Source organism: Patiria miniata, unplaced genomic scaffold (genome assembly GCF_015706575.1).
Source record: "Patiria miniata isolate m_02_andy unplaced genomic scaffold, ASM1570657v1 HiC_scaffold_29, whole genome shotgun sequence".
NCBI lineage: Eukaryota > Metazoa > Echinodermata > Asteroidea > Valvatida > Asterinidae > Patiria > Patiria miniata.
The window spans coordinates 24438879-24455914 of record NW_024037068.1 but is presented as its reverse complement, the minus strand read 5'-3'; the positions used below and the strand labels follow the sequence as shown (position 1 = coordinate 24455914).

At 42.8% G+C, this 17036-nt stretch overlaps 1 protein-coding gene across 1 annotated transcript in view; it reads left to right on the top strand.

The window, feature by feature from the left end:
* The window catches only part of LOC119735298, a 148264-nt gene extending 141121 nt beyond the window's left edge, over positions 1-7143 (top strand). The window contains exons 150-156 of the mRNA XM_038208997.1: positions 215-377; positions 1364-1580; positions 1849-2070; positions 2361-2749; positions 3799-4011; positions 4446-4603; positions 4984-7143. Coding sequence (XP_038064925.1) covers positions 215-377; positions 1364-1580; positions 1849-2070; positions 2361-2749; positions 3799-4011; positions 4446-4603; positions 4984-5302 — 1681 coding nt within the window. The 3' untranslated portion in view covers positions 5303-7143. The remainder of the gene's footprint in view (positions 1-214; positions 378-1363; positions 1581-1848; positions 2071-2360; positions 2750-3798; positions 4012-4445; positions 4604-4983) is intronic.
* The last annotated feature ends 9893 nt before the right edge of the window (positions 7144-17036 follow it).

Below are 17036 nucleotides of genomic sequence, written 5' to 3'. Positions count from 1 at the left end.
ATTGTAACAAAGCAAATGAGCGCTATGTTCCGTTATGTGTGAAAACCTGTAATGTGAAAACCTGTAGTGTGAGGTCATAGTTTAGTCAAGATTCCCATAGTCATGGAAAATCCTGAAATTTTAAGCTATCTCTGGAACTCGTGGAAAAGTCGTGGAAGTTTGTTACCATAAAAGAAGTTACATAGTTGATAAAAATGCTTAACTGTTGTCATAGGACTTTGGAATCAGAGCTGGAGTTGGACCGCGTCCGGGACGAGCAGCGTCAGAAAGAGCGGGACGGGCAGCGCGTGAGGACACTGGAGGAACAAAAACAGGAGAAAGAGAGACGACTGCAGCAGGAACTGCAGCAGCTGGACGGCAACAAAGAAGCCCAGGAGGTAAAGAGAGTTATGCAAACTTCACAGACGAATCCAGGGGGCACGTGATCACTGTACACTCAAAAAGCGCCATTCTATGGTGAAACCATTGTGCATGCTATTGTACAAAGCAACTGCTCCATTGTTTCGCCATTGTAGGGGGTCGTCATGAAGTAAAAGCATGCCCAAATTGGTCTATAGAGGACCCTTTGACAGGCCCGTCGCCAAGGGGGGGGGGGGGGGGGGTGGGGGAGGGGGTGCTACTATGCCCCCCCCCCCCTTCACCCCGATGCTCAGGGCTGGCAACGGCGCCGCACTGTAATAAACCACAACTTTAGGGGGGGGGTTGAATCCTTGACTTCATTTCAAGTTTGAGGCTTTTGATTGGGGACTCTGGCTAAATATAGGTTTGTGGTGTGCTTCAGGAACATCTAAATTTATCAAATGAAGCCATAATGTGGAGTATTTATGTTTGGTTTGGGCATGGAAGGCTTTACAATGACTCTCATGCCAGAGATGGACATGATGCATGCGGTGTTCTGTCCAAAACGGACTCTACCAGCTGGTCAACATAGGTTTTTAAATATTGGTAAAAATATAGGGTCTCCTTTCCACCGGGTTTTTTTTGTGGAAAACGGAACTCTCTTGATAAAATTATGCCCATTATAAAACAGTTCTTTATGTCACAAAGGTGAAAACAGAACGTGCCTGATAAAGTTTATGCCGCTGCTATGCATTTCTGGAACTGATACAGTTCTACAAAACTTACTAAAAGTCAAGAATTAGAGAAAAACAAACTGGAAAACAAATATATCAACCCCACATATCAATACATATCTGTCAAGAAGCATCTGCTTTTGACAGAACAAATTCCTTATCGCTTGAGTGTCGTGCTGCATTTTTGTTTTACTATTTAGTTGAGATTATGAGTTGAGGTTATGAGTTCCATTCTCAAATGAGTTAAAGGTCGACCACCTAAAGTCAAAATTTTTAATTCACTACCACAGAAACTACTGAGGGAGCACCAGGAGAACATGAAGCGGTTTGAGGACTCACAACGCCTGGAGCAGGAGCGGAACCAAGAGAAGACTCGGGCCCGGCTGGAGGCCCGACGACGGAAGAAGAAAGAACAGGAGATGGAGAGGATTAAGGGGGAGGTGAATGGACAGGCCCAAGTGGACGACAGGCGAACCCAGGACCACCTGAATAACATCCAAAGGCAGGGTAGGTTTGTAAGGGTGTGAACCCTCCCTCCCACACGCACCCTCCCAAAAAACAGAGGGTATATAAGATAAAGGGAAGATAAAGGAATAAGAAAGATAATAAAGTACCCTATCCACTATTTTAAATAAATGTGGTTTATGTTAAAGTTAATGGCTTGAAATACTTTCAAGAACAGTCACGATACAGAATCTGTGGGTGACGTGTTATAAAGTGCAATACAAAAGTGGTAATTGGTTAATCACTTTGTTCTTTTTCGTTCTCTTCACAGGTGCGTCGGACCTGAACGAAACCATCAATTCTACCACTGCGCCGGATGCCCCCAGCGACTGGGCCCAGCGTGAGCAGGAAGCCCTGGACCGTTCCAAGCTGCCTTCCGGCATGGATGAGTCAGTCTTTGATGCCTTGCTGAAGTCCCCGCTCTACAAGGACCTGCAGGAGATCGAGGAGATTGTCAAGAGCACTGACGCCCTCAAGAGGCCTGGGGTCAAAGGTCAGAGCAAAGAAAAAATAATGCGTGCAAGAACAGTAGATGTTGCTCTGTGGCCACTCACAACTTTATACATATGTGGCAATATTAGGTACCAGGAACAAAGAGCACGAATAGTGACAAAGGGATCCTACAAGTTGGTCATCAGAAATCCACCTGCTCCGTTAAGATAGAAACAAAAGAGAACAAAAGTAGCGAAATAAGATCTAAAATACTGGTACTTCACATGTACCCATATGTTTTTAGAAATACTGGAAGGTCTCAAACTTTTTTATTTTTGTTTCAAAATCCAGGTGCCGTTTCAGACGCCTTCATCGACATCAAAGATGCGCAGTGGCTCCTCTCCAACGACATCGCACCGTTGGACATCAACAGCATCAGCCCAAGCCAGTTTGTGGTCTACCGCTTCGGCGTCTTCATCGTCCGCCTCCTGCAGAAGACCAACCACACACCTAACGTCACCCTCCTGCTGGCTTCCAACCTGCCGCAGAACGACTACAGCCGTAACATGTACCGGCGCTCCTTCTTCTACCAGCACGCCTCAAACATCCTCTTCGTTCGGCGGGAGAGGCTGGAGTCGGTCGGAGAGTTCGTCATGCTGATCATGCACTGCTTGGCGCACATCAAGATCGGTGATCTCAAGGACGACACCAACCCGCTGTTCCTGAGGGAGTTCTACAAGGTACAATCAGACAAGTTTTGCTGGTCCCAGAGGGCCAGTGTAGTGTCCCCTCATTGACTGACTGACTGCCACTGGTGACCTGGGCAGTGCTGTTATATAAGATAACCCCGTAATGCCAATGAATGAGCTAAAATGTGGCCCATTGTGCAGACCAGATGCTTGAAAAGCCTCCCAGTGAATAAACATTCCGAACCAATAGAATATAATTTAATGAGCTCTGTAACCAGCTTTATTGGGCTTGATTGGGCTTGATTAGTCTTGTTTATTGTTTTAAGGAGGTAATTTTTGTTTACCTTAAAACATTACACTGTGAGAAAAAAGTAACTTCTGGCATTTATTTTCACATAGTAAATACATTCTGCTTCGGCCACATATCCACCCTGATCATTGTAGTAGTCAAGTCCATCACAAGTTCAGTCTCAAACAAATCAAAAGTCAATTTACAATACGTCACAAGGAACAGGGGATCGACAGTGATAAAGGAATGCCTTAATCGCAGTTCATTTGAACAGCAATTGTGACTTGACTTGGGACTTAAAGTATGCGATTGCCTGTGAGAACTTGTGGGGACTTCTTAAGGACTTTTGTGGACTTGTTAGGTACTTGTGGTTACTTGTGGGGACTTAAGAGGACTTGTGGGGACTTTTGATGGACTTTTGAGGACTTGTGAGGACTTATGGGGACTTGTGAGGACTTGTGAGGACTTGTGGGGACTTGTGAGGACTTGTAGGGAATTACAATGTATAAGAACATATGATAGGCTTGTGGGTACTTATGAGGAATTGTAATGGACTCCACCATGATTCTAGTCCTTCACTCTACACATTGACAATAAGCCTCTGTACCGATGACGTCACACTTTGTTTACGTGTGTGCTTTCCTATGGTGCTCAGTGGACCGTGGGCCCCCACTGGCTCCATAGGAAAGTGCACATGTAAACAAAGTGTGACGTCATCAGTACAGAGGCTTATTGGGTAAACTTAATCAACCCTTGGCACTGCTTGGAAAATAATGAATATATTTAACCCTGTTTTGTGTTGATTTTTCAGGCCATGAAGGTCATTTGTCAGGACATGTTCTTCGCCCGCTCGCGCACCACCAATCTGACGGGGGCACTCATCGGCGGGGCGCCCTCTAGTGGTAAGACTGCCCTGGAGCACGCATTCAAGTACAGCAAGACAGACAGCGACAAGACCAGCGTGGTTGGGGAGTTGGTTAATGTGAAGGTCAAAGGCCCAGTTCAGCAAGACTTCAATGAAGAGGTATGGCAACAACAAAAAAGACATACTGGGAGAATTTTTAAACACCTATAGTAATCTTCCAGGTTTTTCTTTTTCTTTGTTTTTCTCTTTTTTGCCTCGAGATGTTTCGCCATCGTGTGGAACTCTTTTGGGGAAATGATTATATTTTGTTGTTCTGCGAAAATGAAAGGATGGTGGAATTTTCTTTCATCTAGCCTTTGGGGTAATAAGCATTTGTGGGATATTAAAGTCCAAATTGGGCGGGCATCTCTAACAGAGGTTATTTTTGTTCCCCCGAAAAAGCTGGTGATTATTTATCTTTATATAGAAAATTAATAGAAAATGTGAACCATTTGTGATTTGGATTTAGAAATACAAATTGAATTTATTGGTCTGCTTTGCTGTGAAACTATCAATTTCAATTTGAATTGAAATTCAATAATCTCTCCCTTCAGAACATCCAAGAGCGTTTGGAGAACGCCCAGGACAAGAGTGACAACTCTCGCCTGCGCGAGTTTCTGCAGAGCCGTGGGGGCGCTACGTCCGTCCAGGATTTTGTCGCCTCCAGGTTACGTGAACTTAGAGGCATGCCGTCAGCTCAGGACAAGCCAACGTAAGTTTGGTCCATCCTTGAACATTGTTGGTTGCCATTTTTCTAAACTTCATAAAGATGATCAAAGCATCCCTATTGAAACATTGAATGATTTAAAGCAACACCTTTTTTTCTCAAGATGACATAGGCATTACACAAAAAACTACGAAATTACGCAAAATTCATTGAAATGTGTTCAACTTTTGAAACATGATGAACTTTTGCAATTTTTGTTATTCCTACTTGTCAATTTCTTGTGAATGGGCTTACTCATGACTTTTCTTAGAATGACGTCCTCACGACACAAAAGATAAATGTTTTTCTCTTATCCTCTTATTACCTCTCCACCATGCAAAATCTTCAAGTGTTATCTTTGTCTGTATCGTTATTGTTACTCTCAGAATGGCCACGCCCAAAGCTGCCCCGCCCGTGCTGAAGAGCCAACGAGACTTCCTATCCACCCAGATCAGTGCCCTGCAGGGCCAGCTGGATGGCCTCAACGCCCAGCTGGGCCAAGCCCTGGCCGAGAGGCACACCCTCCAGGAGGGGCTGGCCGCGCCCACTGAAGGAGAGGGATCGACCGCCGGCGGGGAGAGCGCCACCGTTGTCAAGTCCCAGCTGAGCATGCTGGGGTTGAAGACGGCCAACCTGGTGAAGAAGATCGCGCAGGTAGAGGAGGAGGTGGCCCAGAAGATGAAGGAGCGCGCAGCTGCCAAGTAGAGCAGCATCACCCCTGACCTCGGTGTATGACCCTTGACCCTAGCATCTGACCTTTGACACCAACTACATTGACAAAGCAGATTGACCTGTGATATTTTTATGTGTTTGAATGTATGAATTTGTATACGTTTTATATTCAAAACGTACATTGGGTTCGGAGCATTCCTGTAGCAAGTGCATGGCTTTAGACCCATGATGTCAAGTTCATGACCTCCGACCAACAATGGCGAGTGTATGACCTTTGACCTCATGTGGCTAGTATGACCCTTTGTACATACTGGCAAGTATATTATCATAAACTAGCAATAGCAATTGTAATAACCCTTCAAGTTGTAATGAATTGTTCACATATAAGGAATAATTAAAAAATTCAAGGTTTGCACTTGTCATTTCAATTTTGTAGATTTCCAGAGATGTTTTGATGTAGAAGCAGCGATTTGGATTGTGTTTGTATATTTTTGGTAATTTTTCTTTATTCAGTGCAGCTGTTATGAACAGAAGAATTATTTGCATAAAAAAAATAAATAATCTTATGAGTAGTATTTTTTTGTAGATTTGTGTACACAGATTTTTAATGTATTTTTTAAGAGATTCCACTATTAATATATCCGTACTGTACATTTCTGTCAATGTTTGAATTTTGTGTGAAAATTATGATCAGTATGCTGAACTACAGATGTTTCGGTTTTATTTCTTATATTAGTCCTATCCAATGTTGTTGGGTTTTTTTTCATTCCAAATTCCAAATGGATGTTGAATTATTTTTTAAAAGGATTTTATCTTTTTTATTTTTTAAAAAGATTTTGAAAGTAGCATTGTTACAATGATCAAATGTATGAGTTCTGTGTAAGTTTAAAGATGTTTTGGACTGCTGTTCACGTTTTCATTTGTTTCATGTTTTTAGAAACTGAATGTATCTTACAACAGGACAAATTTAGTAGCATATGTCCATTTGTGTGTGAGGCAGAACAAATTGATATTTTCCGTGTGCCTTTGTAACTGTTTTTCTATTCCATCCATTGCGCCATGAACAAATTCAGTAAATTCCGTCCGACTTTGAAATTATATATAAAATATTTTTTTATGTGAGTAGATAATGGAGGCCATTCTGATCAGCCTATGATCAATGCACATTTACGATTATTAAAGGAAACAATCATGTTCAGTGCTATTGACCCTGGCCTTGATTCAAGTCTGGTATGGCTGTTCCACTGTTGTAATGGCCAGTTAATGCTCATATTTTGCAGGCCTGTCTATAGTTACCGACTGGAATGAAGACTAAGCCCCTCCGTCCATAAGACGCGAAAGTCTTTGTACTATTCCGTCCTTTTTGAAAGCCGCCTAAAACTCACGCTATTTGAGAAAAAAATGTATACAAATAAAAATGTGCTCTTATAAAACGTCTTTAAGATACTCAATTTTAATAAAAGAAGACATTTAGCGACAGAAATTGATTGATTAATCATTCTAATGCTGATTCAAATTATTTTTTAGTAGCATAGGCCTACTCACTTTTTTTCAATGATGCTTTTCTATAAACTGAATTTAGGTGTCGAAATTCTCGACGTTTGCAAGTGTACAAAATCATAGAATTAGTTTTTTATTTGGGAAATTATCTGTAAATTTCTGAATGTTAATGAGAACTATTTTGTCTTTCAAATTTATAAGATTTTACTGAGTGCTATAATAGAATTGATACGAGATTTTTAACATTTTGAGGACGCAATTATTTTAACTTCACTCCACTGGTGAGTTTAGTTTAGCTGGAAATATTGTCACTTTGTAGATACATTGTAGATGTTTTATAGTACGCAGTGAATAAAACAGTTGCATTTTGTAAATCTGCCCCTATTTGATCTTTGTTCTTCACATAGAGTGGATATCAGGACTAGTTCGGATCGGTGACTAGTACACCAATAACCTTGAGATCAAATAGCCTGTACGATATTTTTCATTAGTAAAAGAGTCTATTGCATCCGCTTACACCTCTATTTTCCGACACGCCTATGTTCCGACACCCCTATGTTCCGACACCCCTATGTTCCGACTGCACATATTCCTATTACTAACACTAAGTATTTATTACTAACCCTAACCCTAAGCCTAAGGCCCCCCAAAAAAGTCGCCGGTTTCTGGTATGGAGCTTGCCCAAAAAGTGGAGCGGCGACGCGGCTTTTTTTTTTTTTTTTACCTGTGTTTTTTGCTTCAAATGTCGGCTGATGACTGCAAATGGTGCCCGACTAAACTTAGTGCAAATATTATGGGAGACCAGAGAGGCCACATAAAGCTTATTCTCGATCATAACCCCATCTAAAACACGTTAAAATTGTGCAGCAGCAGGATTCCAGTCAAACTGGTGAGTTTGGCGGTTTTGAGACATCATCTTTCATTGAAAAAAAAACGTTTTCATTTTGCCGACGCCCATGGCTACGGCGACGCCCGCGCATACCAGAAACCGGAGACTTTTTTTGGCCTAACGGGAGTAAGACAATCTTATGTGCGGGTTATCGGAACATAGGGGTGTCGGAACATAGAGCAGTCACCATTGCGTCCAGTGCCATAACTAGGGTTACGATTCTGAGGCACTCTGGATGCACAATTTTTCAGGAAGGGGGCACCTGACAGCAAGTGGTTTAGGCCTATACAGGGTGCGTCCCAAAAAGGTAATCAAAAAAAATGGGTAACTTAATATGTAAAAGTTATGAGCTTGAACACTGTCGAAGTGGCTCCATATTAAAGGTAGCTCATTAGCTTTTCATACATATCTTAATTTGCATATCTCTTTGGTCACGAGTTTGCTGAATAAGTGGTGAGTTAAGCTGTCGGATGAATGCGCTGTCGCTGTGGACAGTGCATAACAACGGGGTATGTTACAGATGTTTCTTATAGTGTACCATTTTCAAAGAGCTGTAACACCATATTGAAAAACACAGTGCAACTTTATATGCATTATTTTGTCAAACTCTACACGCACATTTTTGGGGTGGGCCATCGCCATTGGCGTCCCGCCCAAAAGGTAATGGGGTATCAACTTGAAGAGAAAAAAACCCAACTTTTTTTCTCGTTTTGAAATGCTAAGCACATGTTCCTCGAGGAAAGATGTACAATACTTTTGCACTTCAGCCATCTTAGGGAATTGTTCCCTGATCTGTATAAGATTTTGTTGGTGTATAGCCTATGAGATGCTGGCTTGAAAACTAATAACTCGCTGCTTTGCAAAAGTTCGTAAAATTGTGTCCGAAATCCAGGACCAGCCTCCATCCACTACAGACACAACAAAGATCTAGAACATTGAGATGCTAAGTGTTGACACAACTGAATGGTATTGAAAAAGTACCATAACACCAAATTCAAACACACCCCTCCCCACTCCGTCTCCGCCGTGTTACCTCCATCCCCGGCCCCCAGACCCAGCTAGCCACAAGGCTGACCTCATTTTCTCGACCGAGTTCACGCTAATGAGATCGTCCTCTCGATCGCCTCGTACGGATACGTGTGTGTTCTCACGGATATCCATGCATGACAACATTGGGCGAGAAATTCCCAAGGGACGATACAGTACGCCGAACGGACTGGGGCGGGGAAGTGGGAGGAAAAAAATCAATGAGTAGGGAATGTGGCTTGACCGGGACAAGGAACTGTCTATTCTTCGGAAATAGATCGCCTTGTCTGCCCACGATCCACCCCGGACTGTGTGAGAACGCCACTGACGATCCTCGTTATTACAATGGAATTGCAGAAAAGCTGTCTCCTCCCGCTGTCCTTTCATTCTCCCTCACATCTAATAACGTGCCATCATCGATATGCGCAAGCCCATCACATTGTCTGCTTATCCATTGTCCGGGGCCACGTGTGGTCACATGTTCTTGTCCCCCGGCAACAATGCGCCAATCACAATGGGAGGACGGCGGAGACGCGCGGAGCAGACGTATGAATAAGGACACGGATAAAAGCCAACTTTTTTTTCGCTCGTCGGCGCACCACCCTGGTTGCACCGCACGTACGTACGGGGGACGACACGTTGTGAGTTGCGTGTTGTTTAGAGCGCCACTTGACAAACAGACGATGCCGTATTGTATTGAGCGCGCTAATTTCCCGCGCAAAAAAAAAAAGGGGAAGAAGAAAAAAAAATATGACAAATTTGAGCGACGATCCACTTGTCTGCATCGCTGCGTGAGATGGTGGGCCTGAGTGCCAATGCATAAATGCATGCCTCGCTTGTACTAAAGTCCACAATAACGTCTATACCTTGGGATCCAAAGTCTATTCCAGAAAGTTATTTTAGAATAAAAAAAAGGGCAATTTAAATCTAATACAGTACAACACATGTATTTAGTACTGTATTAGATTTAAATTGCTATTTCTTTTTTTTTAAGCATAGGCCTACACAAGTTATTCAATTTTGAACGAGACATCTACTCAACCCACGTCTAACCCTAACCGATGTTCTCCAACCCTAACCCTAACCCTAATCCTAAGGATTTCGGGAAACATCGGTATTGGGGAACATAGGTATTGGGGAACATCGGATAGACCCCCGTCCAGTTACGGGTTTATTGCTTTACAAATTTCGAATTGTTTGCGGCCCGATAACAATTCAGTCATCGCAAAATAGACTGGTTCCCGACCCCACTATCAGTATCACTAATGAAGGGCGGATCTGTCTTTTGCGCAAAGGCAAGTCCGTATTTGTTTCGTATTTCTCCAGCAAATTCACATTGGACACTCCGGGTAAAAAAACCCGCTCAGATATCGTTTTGGAATATCCTTTAAAATAGAAATTATTTCCCATGCTATTTTCGAGTTTTACCTGAAAAGTTGGTCTTTTTCAATTGCTATTAACACAAAAACGTGTTCACTTTTCAGTGAGACATCGAACGAAAAAATCTACCAATGCTGAGTTATATTGAAATTATTTCTTCACAATATAAATGATAGACTGCCATACAATAGTTCGGCTCTCGCAGGGCGGGTTCATTAAATTTTGTGCGCAGAAGATTGAAAGCCCTTTTTTTCAGAGGGTTGCAGACGCTCAAAATAAAGTAGATATTTTGTTTAAACAACACAAAAATTAATTGAAAACTCGTTAGGAAAACTTTTTTTAAGGGAAGATACAACACTTGCAAACATCAGAAACCGAAACGATCAGGTTATCACGAAATACCTTACTGGATTGTTACGAAATGACAGTCTAAAGCATCCTGTAAAATCGTGGCTCCTGGTGTGCTGACATTTTCAAGAAAAACTGTATTTTCGGCCGACCAGCGTTGGAAAAAAAACTGGCTTTTTTTTACCAAAACTGCTCCTATGTTTTCATATTTAGTAATTCCGCATTTTCTTTGCACACCTGTGAAGGGGTACAAGCCTGCTAGACTGATTCTCTGACCATACAATTCCCCAAGTCTACAAATTGCTCCGTTTCATCTTAAGTGGGGTCAGGGAGCCAGATTACAAGAACAGTTTTGGTTTTCTAGGTTTTTCCAGCATCAACAAGCCCAAAACGTGAAACAAGTCAGTAAAACAATATTTGCTATGCCTACTAATCTTCCAAGTTTATTTCTGAAAATTGCAGCGAAGGCAAATGTTGTACATGCCCTTTAAGAGCATTGGGTAAGCCTATGCATCCTTAAAATAAATCATACAAGTTGAAAAATCGTTACGAGAATTTTTTTTATAAAGAACGCAGACAGTATATCTTAAGTTTTTATTAGTTAGTATGCATTACAGTGGTGATAATGGTACTTGAAATGTACGTTTTCCCGGTTAATTTGGCACTCGTATATCATATTGATAAGAAAGACTTTAATTTCGTTCCGCAACTATCTAGTGTAAACGCCAGTTTCAAATTGGCACCGACACATTTCATTTTAGTTGGTTTATGTGTCCCGAACAAGCACCGTTCTATTGGTCTATATTAACAACCCAGGCCCGTCGCCGGGGGGGGGGGGGGGGGGGGGGGTTGGGCCGGGCCCCCTTGGCGAGCAATTGCCCCCCCCCCCCCCAACGGCAAACGCCATAGGCCTACATGTGCATTTTTGCATTTTTATAGTAGTGGGCCTCCCTAGTTGGTACTACCCCCCCCCCCCCCCGACGCTCAAGGCTGGCGACGGGCCCGTAACGACCCCCGGAATTTCCAACGTTTCTTTCCTTATCTTTTGAGTAAACTAGCTTCCTGCAAGATATTTTCTGACGTTTCTTACACTCTCTATACCTGCTATTCGTTCCACAAACACTGAATAAAACGTGTCAGACATTCTGTGTTCAAACTGCTGGAAGGTATTGCAGCGTCTTCGCTAACCAGTGGTTGATAAACGGTGGGTGTGGTGGGGTTTTCGGGAGGTCTTCCCCCTGGCCTCAAAAATAAGAAAATCGTACCCTCCCCCTCCTTCTCCCTGCTAACCATCATTGAGTATAATACCCTCCAAAATTTACGACGCCAAACCATTTTTTTAATAAATCATGCGCAAAGTGAACTTATTATTTGGCACAATTGACCCGTTTCAAGGGGAGCAATTCCTGCCCTAAAACTGACAAAATTTATACCGCTTTCCATACCATGCACCCTTGATGCAGCCTTACCCTCATACCGCCCTCTTTCTAAGTAGCCACGCCCTACATCATGCGCCCCCCCCCCCATATTGTAGCCGTATAGGCTGAGGTTAAGCCGATTTTCACGTGTGCGCTGCACACGTGCACACGGTCAGCCCCAAGCTTGCGTGCGCACCAACAATGGCCTGCCGGGGTCGCGCGGAAATACGCGGCGTATGCACCGACATGTTTTTTCCCTCTCTTTTTTTTCCAGGCCGTCATGTAGAATTTAAATTAATTTCCCATTCAATTATCATTCAGCCTCAAGGCTCTGGAAAAGAAAGAAAGAAAAAACACACATCCCTGGAGGATGAATAGAACCATTTGTTGGGACTCGGTCTAGCGAGAGAGATGATGGGTTTTTTGGCGTGTATCTCGGGGGTTGAAGTTGATTGTAGGTTATAATGGGAGGTGTATCCGATATCAGTAGGGCTGAGCATATACCAGGGAATTGGGAACATCAACCGACTTGACCGTACACAGGGGTTGAAGTGACCAACGGGGAAGAAGGGTCGCAGCCTGCCTGGCCGGCCGCTCACGACAGACAGAGAAACACGAAACTAAACAAACAATGTCTAAGTTGACCAACGATGAAAATCTCCACTTCGTTCAAAATGGGCGCGTGTCCGCTCTGCGGACGGGCCGTGAACAACAAAGGCCCGTAGTCCACCCACGGTTCAAAAGCTACACGTCAAATCAAACTTTTGTCAAATACGTTAGGTTTTTCATTATCCACATCTTAAAAGGGTGCATTCGATTGACGTGGGCGCGAAAGAGTTTGTATCACGAGTTGCTGTTGGAACGATCCTCAAAAAATAGAATTATGAACGTTCACACAACTTCGTGTATAATAACGGTGTGAAAGAATTTTGAGGTGCAAAATGTTTGTCTTCAAAAATCAAGCCGCTGGACCGCTGGTCTTAATTCCAGTCATGCATGTTTTTGTTCCAGATAAGTAAGATTTGAAACTTTGCACGGTGGTGGTATGAACTAGTAGTGAAGGTTTGCCGTAACACCAGGTATAAATCTCTTTTACGAAGATGTGTGGTTCACTGAAAAGAATAAAACAACCAACTGGTTCTTTTCAGACCACACATCTTCCCAAAAGAGATTTCTACATGGTGTTACCGCAAACCTTCAGTAATCCTGTTCAACATGTTGCTTCATACGTGTACGCTAGGTTCGCCAAGCGTGTGGGTTTCGATGGCTTTATTCACTGCTTGAAATACGTATAGGCAAGGCCAAACTAACTGCCACGCCTGATGTCATATAAGCTGGGGTTTCCAACATCTTAATGTAAGACATTACTTGCATTTGCTGTAACCCAGAACTGTAAACTATGGATAGCAACCAATATGAAACACTAAATTGTAATGCATAATTGTTTTGATGGCTTAACCATAATAAAATCCGCCCCCCTCTCAACTTTTTTCCGCGATACCCTTGCAAAACAGTTTCCCGACCCGAGCTTCCTGCTGTTTTAGCCTCGAGTCTTGCGCATCTTTTGATACCAAGAATATAAAATTCCGACTATGGGTTACCGCGCAGCGAAGTTTTTCCGGCGATGCGCGTCGTGAAAACTGAATTTCCCCATATGTAGTGTACACAAAGCAGAATTACCATTGGTGCATATGAATAATTAATTAATTAGATAATTCCCAAACCCTTTAACCTATAGTAATGAAATTTCTTGGGTATGTTCATATTAAGAATCCGCCCTCCCCCCGGCTGTGAAAATGGTAAAAAAACCCGGCTCCTTTAAGGTTAATGCAGTTGCGCAACGAGGGTTCAATGTGCAAGGGAGGGATGCCTACCTATGTTCCCCGGTCCCTATATGTTACCCAGTTCATATGTTCTCCAGTGACCCCACTCATAATCCACTAACCTTAACCCTAACCCTAGGGGAACACTGGACATAGGGACTGGGGAACATCGGGTGGACCCCGGGACGGGGGGGGGGGGGGGGGGGGCTTGGTTGAGGACTCTATGTGTTTGGTCATTCTTCAAACAATACAAATCCATTTTCTTCTCCAAATTTTGAGCGCAAGCCAACTCCCCAATACCACCCATCTCCTATGGTCACCTTAGGGCGTAGTCACACGCGGCAATTCGAACGAGCAACCTAAAGGCAACGGTGGAACCAAATGCACTGTATAAAGCTTAAAAAAACACTCCAGGAAGGAAAAAAAACAGTGTTCCCGATGGTGCAACCATTGCCAAACATACATGCCCCGATGTCTTGCACGTCAAGAAATCGTCAACGTAAAGATGCCCCTTGCTCAAACATTTAAACAAGTAGAAAAGATCAACAGTGACAAAGAAATTATCTAAGCCCTTTTCATTTCATTATTTCATTACATCTTGTATCCCTCGTATCCTCGTACTATAAATTGTGCAGTCACCAAGATTTTTGGAGGAAAATGGACCTCGGAGGAAAATAGGAAAATATATCAATATTAAACAATCTTATTAACTTGAATGACCAACGATGAAAGCGATTGCCCACAAAAGAAGGAGTAACGAAAAGCATAGTAATACGTTATATAAGCGCACCGACGCGTCCGCTAATTTGAATGCGTCAACCGTCAAAAGGTTGCTAAGACTTAATTAAAGAATGCTACAAATTAAGTCTGGAATGCACCAAAACGAAATAAAATGAAATTGAATGCCCCCAAATGATAAAGAAACCCCAATTTGATCACACGTGTAAAAGTCACGCGAAATTGAATGGCTGATAATGAAAACGATTAAAAAAATTCGGAAAGTGGTCGGAAAACCTATATTAAAACACATTAAATGTGAAACGAAGAACAACATTGGCGAATTTATTGAAGGTGTAGTCCATTTTTGAAATTTTTGGCCAAGGTGAAGCTTAAGCGAGTTCAATTCAAGCCAGTCAGTAGTGAGATAGGTACCGAGATGACCGACGGCTGGCACTAATAAAGTAACAAGATGTGAATTTTGCAATTAAATGGAAATGATTAGGGATATTAGATAAAGTGGATACAAAAAAAAACAAGATTCATTGTGTACAAGACATAGATTTGAGTTAAAGGAATGAATGGTTACCACACACATAAATCAAGCAACATGGCCGCCGTCACCAATTCGCGCACTATTTGGGACCTTAACTCAATATACTGTGCAAACAAGTGGCCGGCTCTGGAAATTGACGCACTACTAATTAATACATGCCAATTGAATTTAAATCGTGTGAATCGCACATTTTCAATACGGTCCTTTTTTATTGAAACAACGGGCCTTTGCCAAACCCACATTTCGTCTCACCGAACTCCCTCCGTGTTTGTCACTCCTTCAAAGAAAGACAGGGGGAAAAAGGAACAAAAAAAATTGCCGGCATGCACCGCGTGTTTTCGAAGATTTACTAAACAGGGGGCGGCCGTGCGCCACTTTATAACAGACAAATAGTCCGGGGATTTTTGTCTGAGTCCGCTATAGGTACTCCAAACGCGTGGGTTATAAAGCCCAGGTTTGCCCGCCGTGCACGCGCCAACAACTCCCCCGGCCACGCGCGCCACGCGCCCCGCGAGCGGATCTCAAGTTTGCTCGCCTGCCCCCGGGGGGATCGCCCGGGCCTGCACGTGAGTAAACCTTCACGGGACGTAGACCAAGAACGCACTTGGAATTGCAAGTTTGAGGGGCTGGATTTTGAACACTCTGGGGGCTGGCTGTGGAATTATTGACGATATCAGGAAGATGTAAGACTTGAAACAGAAATTAGATGCTCCAAGATTGCTGCCCGTGCACCAAGTTTGTGGTGGTTTATTTGGCACTTGACTTGTAATAATGCACCATTTTAAGGATTGTACACCTTCCTTCTAAAAGTAATAAAGATTATGACTCTTTTTAAGAATAATTCTAAGCCTGTTCCAGTCACCTCGAACTTCCTTTTCCTCCATCATTTAATTGATTTTCTATCATCGGTGATCAGTAATGTATCCATGTTTTAGATCTTGGATCGGGGGATGGGTTGCAATATCGCGTAATATGTTTTCTGGAAAATAGAGTAACTCCAAATTCTTTTCGTTCGTAAAAATGGTTTCTTTTCGTTCGTAAAACTGCGGAGCACAGTGTTAAACACCTGTCTTAAGCGCCACTGACCGGTGTTTAAACGGCGGTTTAAGGCCACCCACGTGACAGGCTCTCGACCAATGCGTAAACCGTCTCAGGTGTTTGCGAATGTGAAATAAGATTTGTAAGGACATTAACGGACATTTAGTTTAGTTCCATTCCTTGTACGCACGTTTGCGGCATTGATCGAAAACTTTTAGTAAAAAGATAACAAAAGTGGCTTTTTTTTGGTTTAAAAAGAAAAGAAAAGGAAGAACCCCTTACAACGGGCTGTTACATGTCAGTCGGTGGACACGAGCAACATCACAAAACGTCTTCACAAGTTCACAAAAGGGACACCCCAGCCCCCTTTTCCACTACCACCCCCTCCCCGTTGGTGTCTCTTGAAGACAATCAAATCCGTATCATTTAAGATCGTCATCTTTACGTGTATATAAAACGGCGGCAAAATCTGGGCTGGAACTTATTAATTGCACGAGAGGTGGGCCAATAATACAAAGGGACCGCCGTGTAGTGCCGAGATAAATTGGAATGCCAAGCCATGCGTGTTGGATTGGTCCGCATATAGAGTCGGCCGCCACACACCGCACGCGCGCCACGGACTCTCATTATCTCTAATACGGTTATAATTAGAGCTGGAAACGATACCAAAATGCCTGCACGACTTGTAAAAATGTACACACGACGAGGAGATTTTTTCTCTCTCCTATTATCAACAATTGTCTCGTAAACAAACAGTGAGAACCCGTGTGTTGGATGGAAGTACCTGCGATTTCGGCCGAGGAAGATATCCAGGTTAATATACACCGGTTTTTAATTAATTGTGTTGAAAAGGAATTGAAGGTGACGCTGTGGAGATGTGTTTTGATGAAATGTTTGGGAAAGAAGGTAATTATACTCTCTTATACATACACATGTATTCGTATACAGGAGGTCTATCATGTTGTGAGTGGCATAGGCTGGCTGATAAACACAAATTCATCCCGATCATTGTAAAGCGTAATTGGCAAACTGTCCTTTCCAAACATTACAAAAAAAGGAACTGCAGTAATTA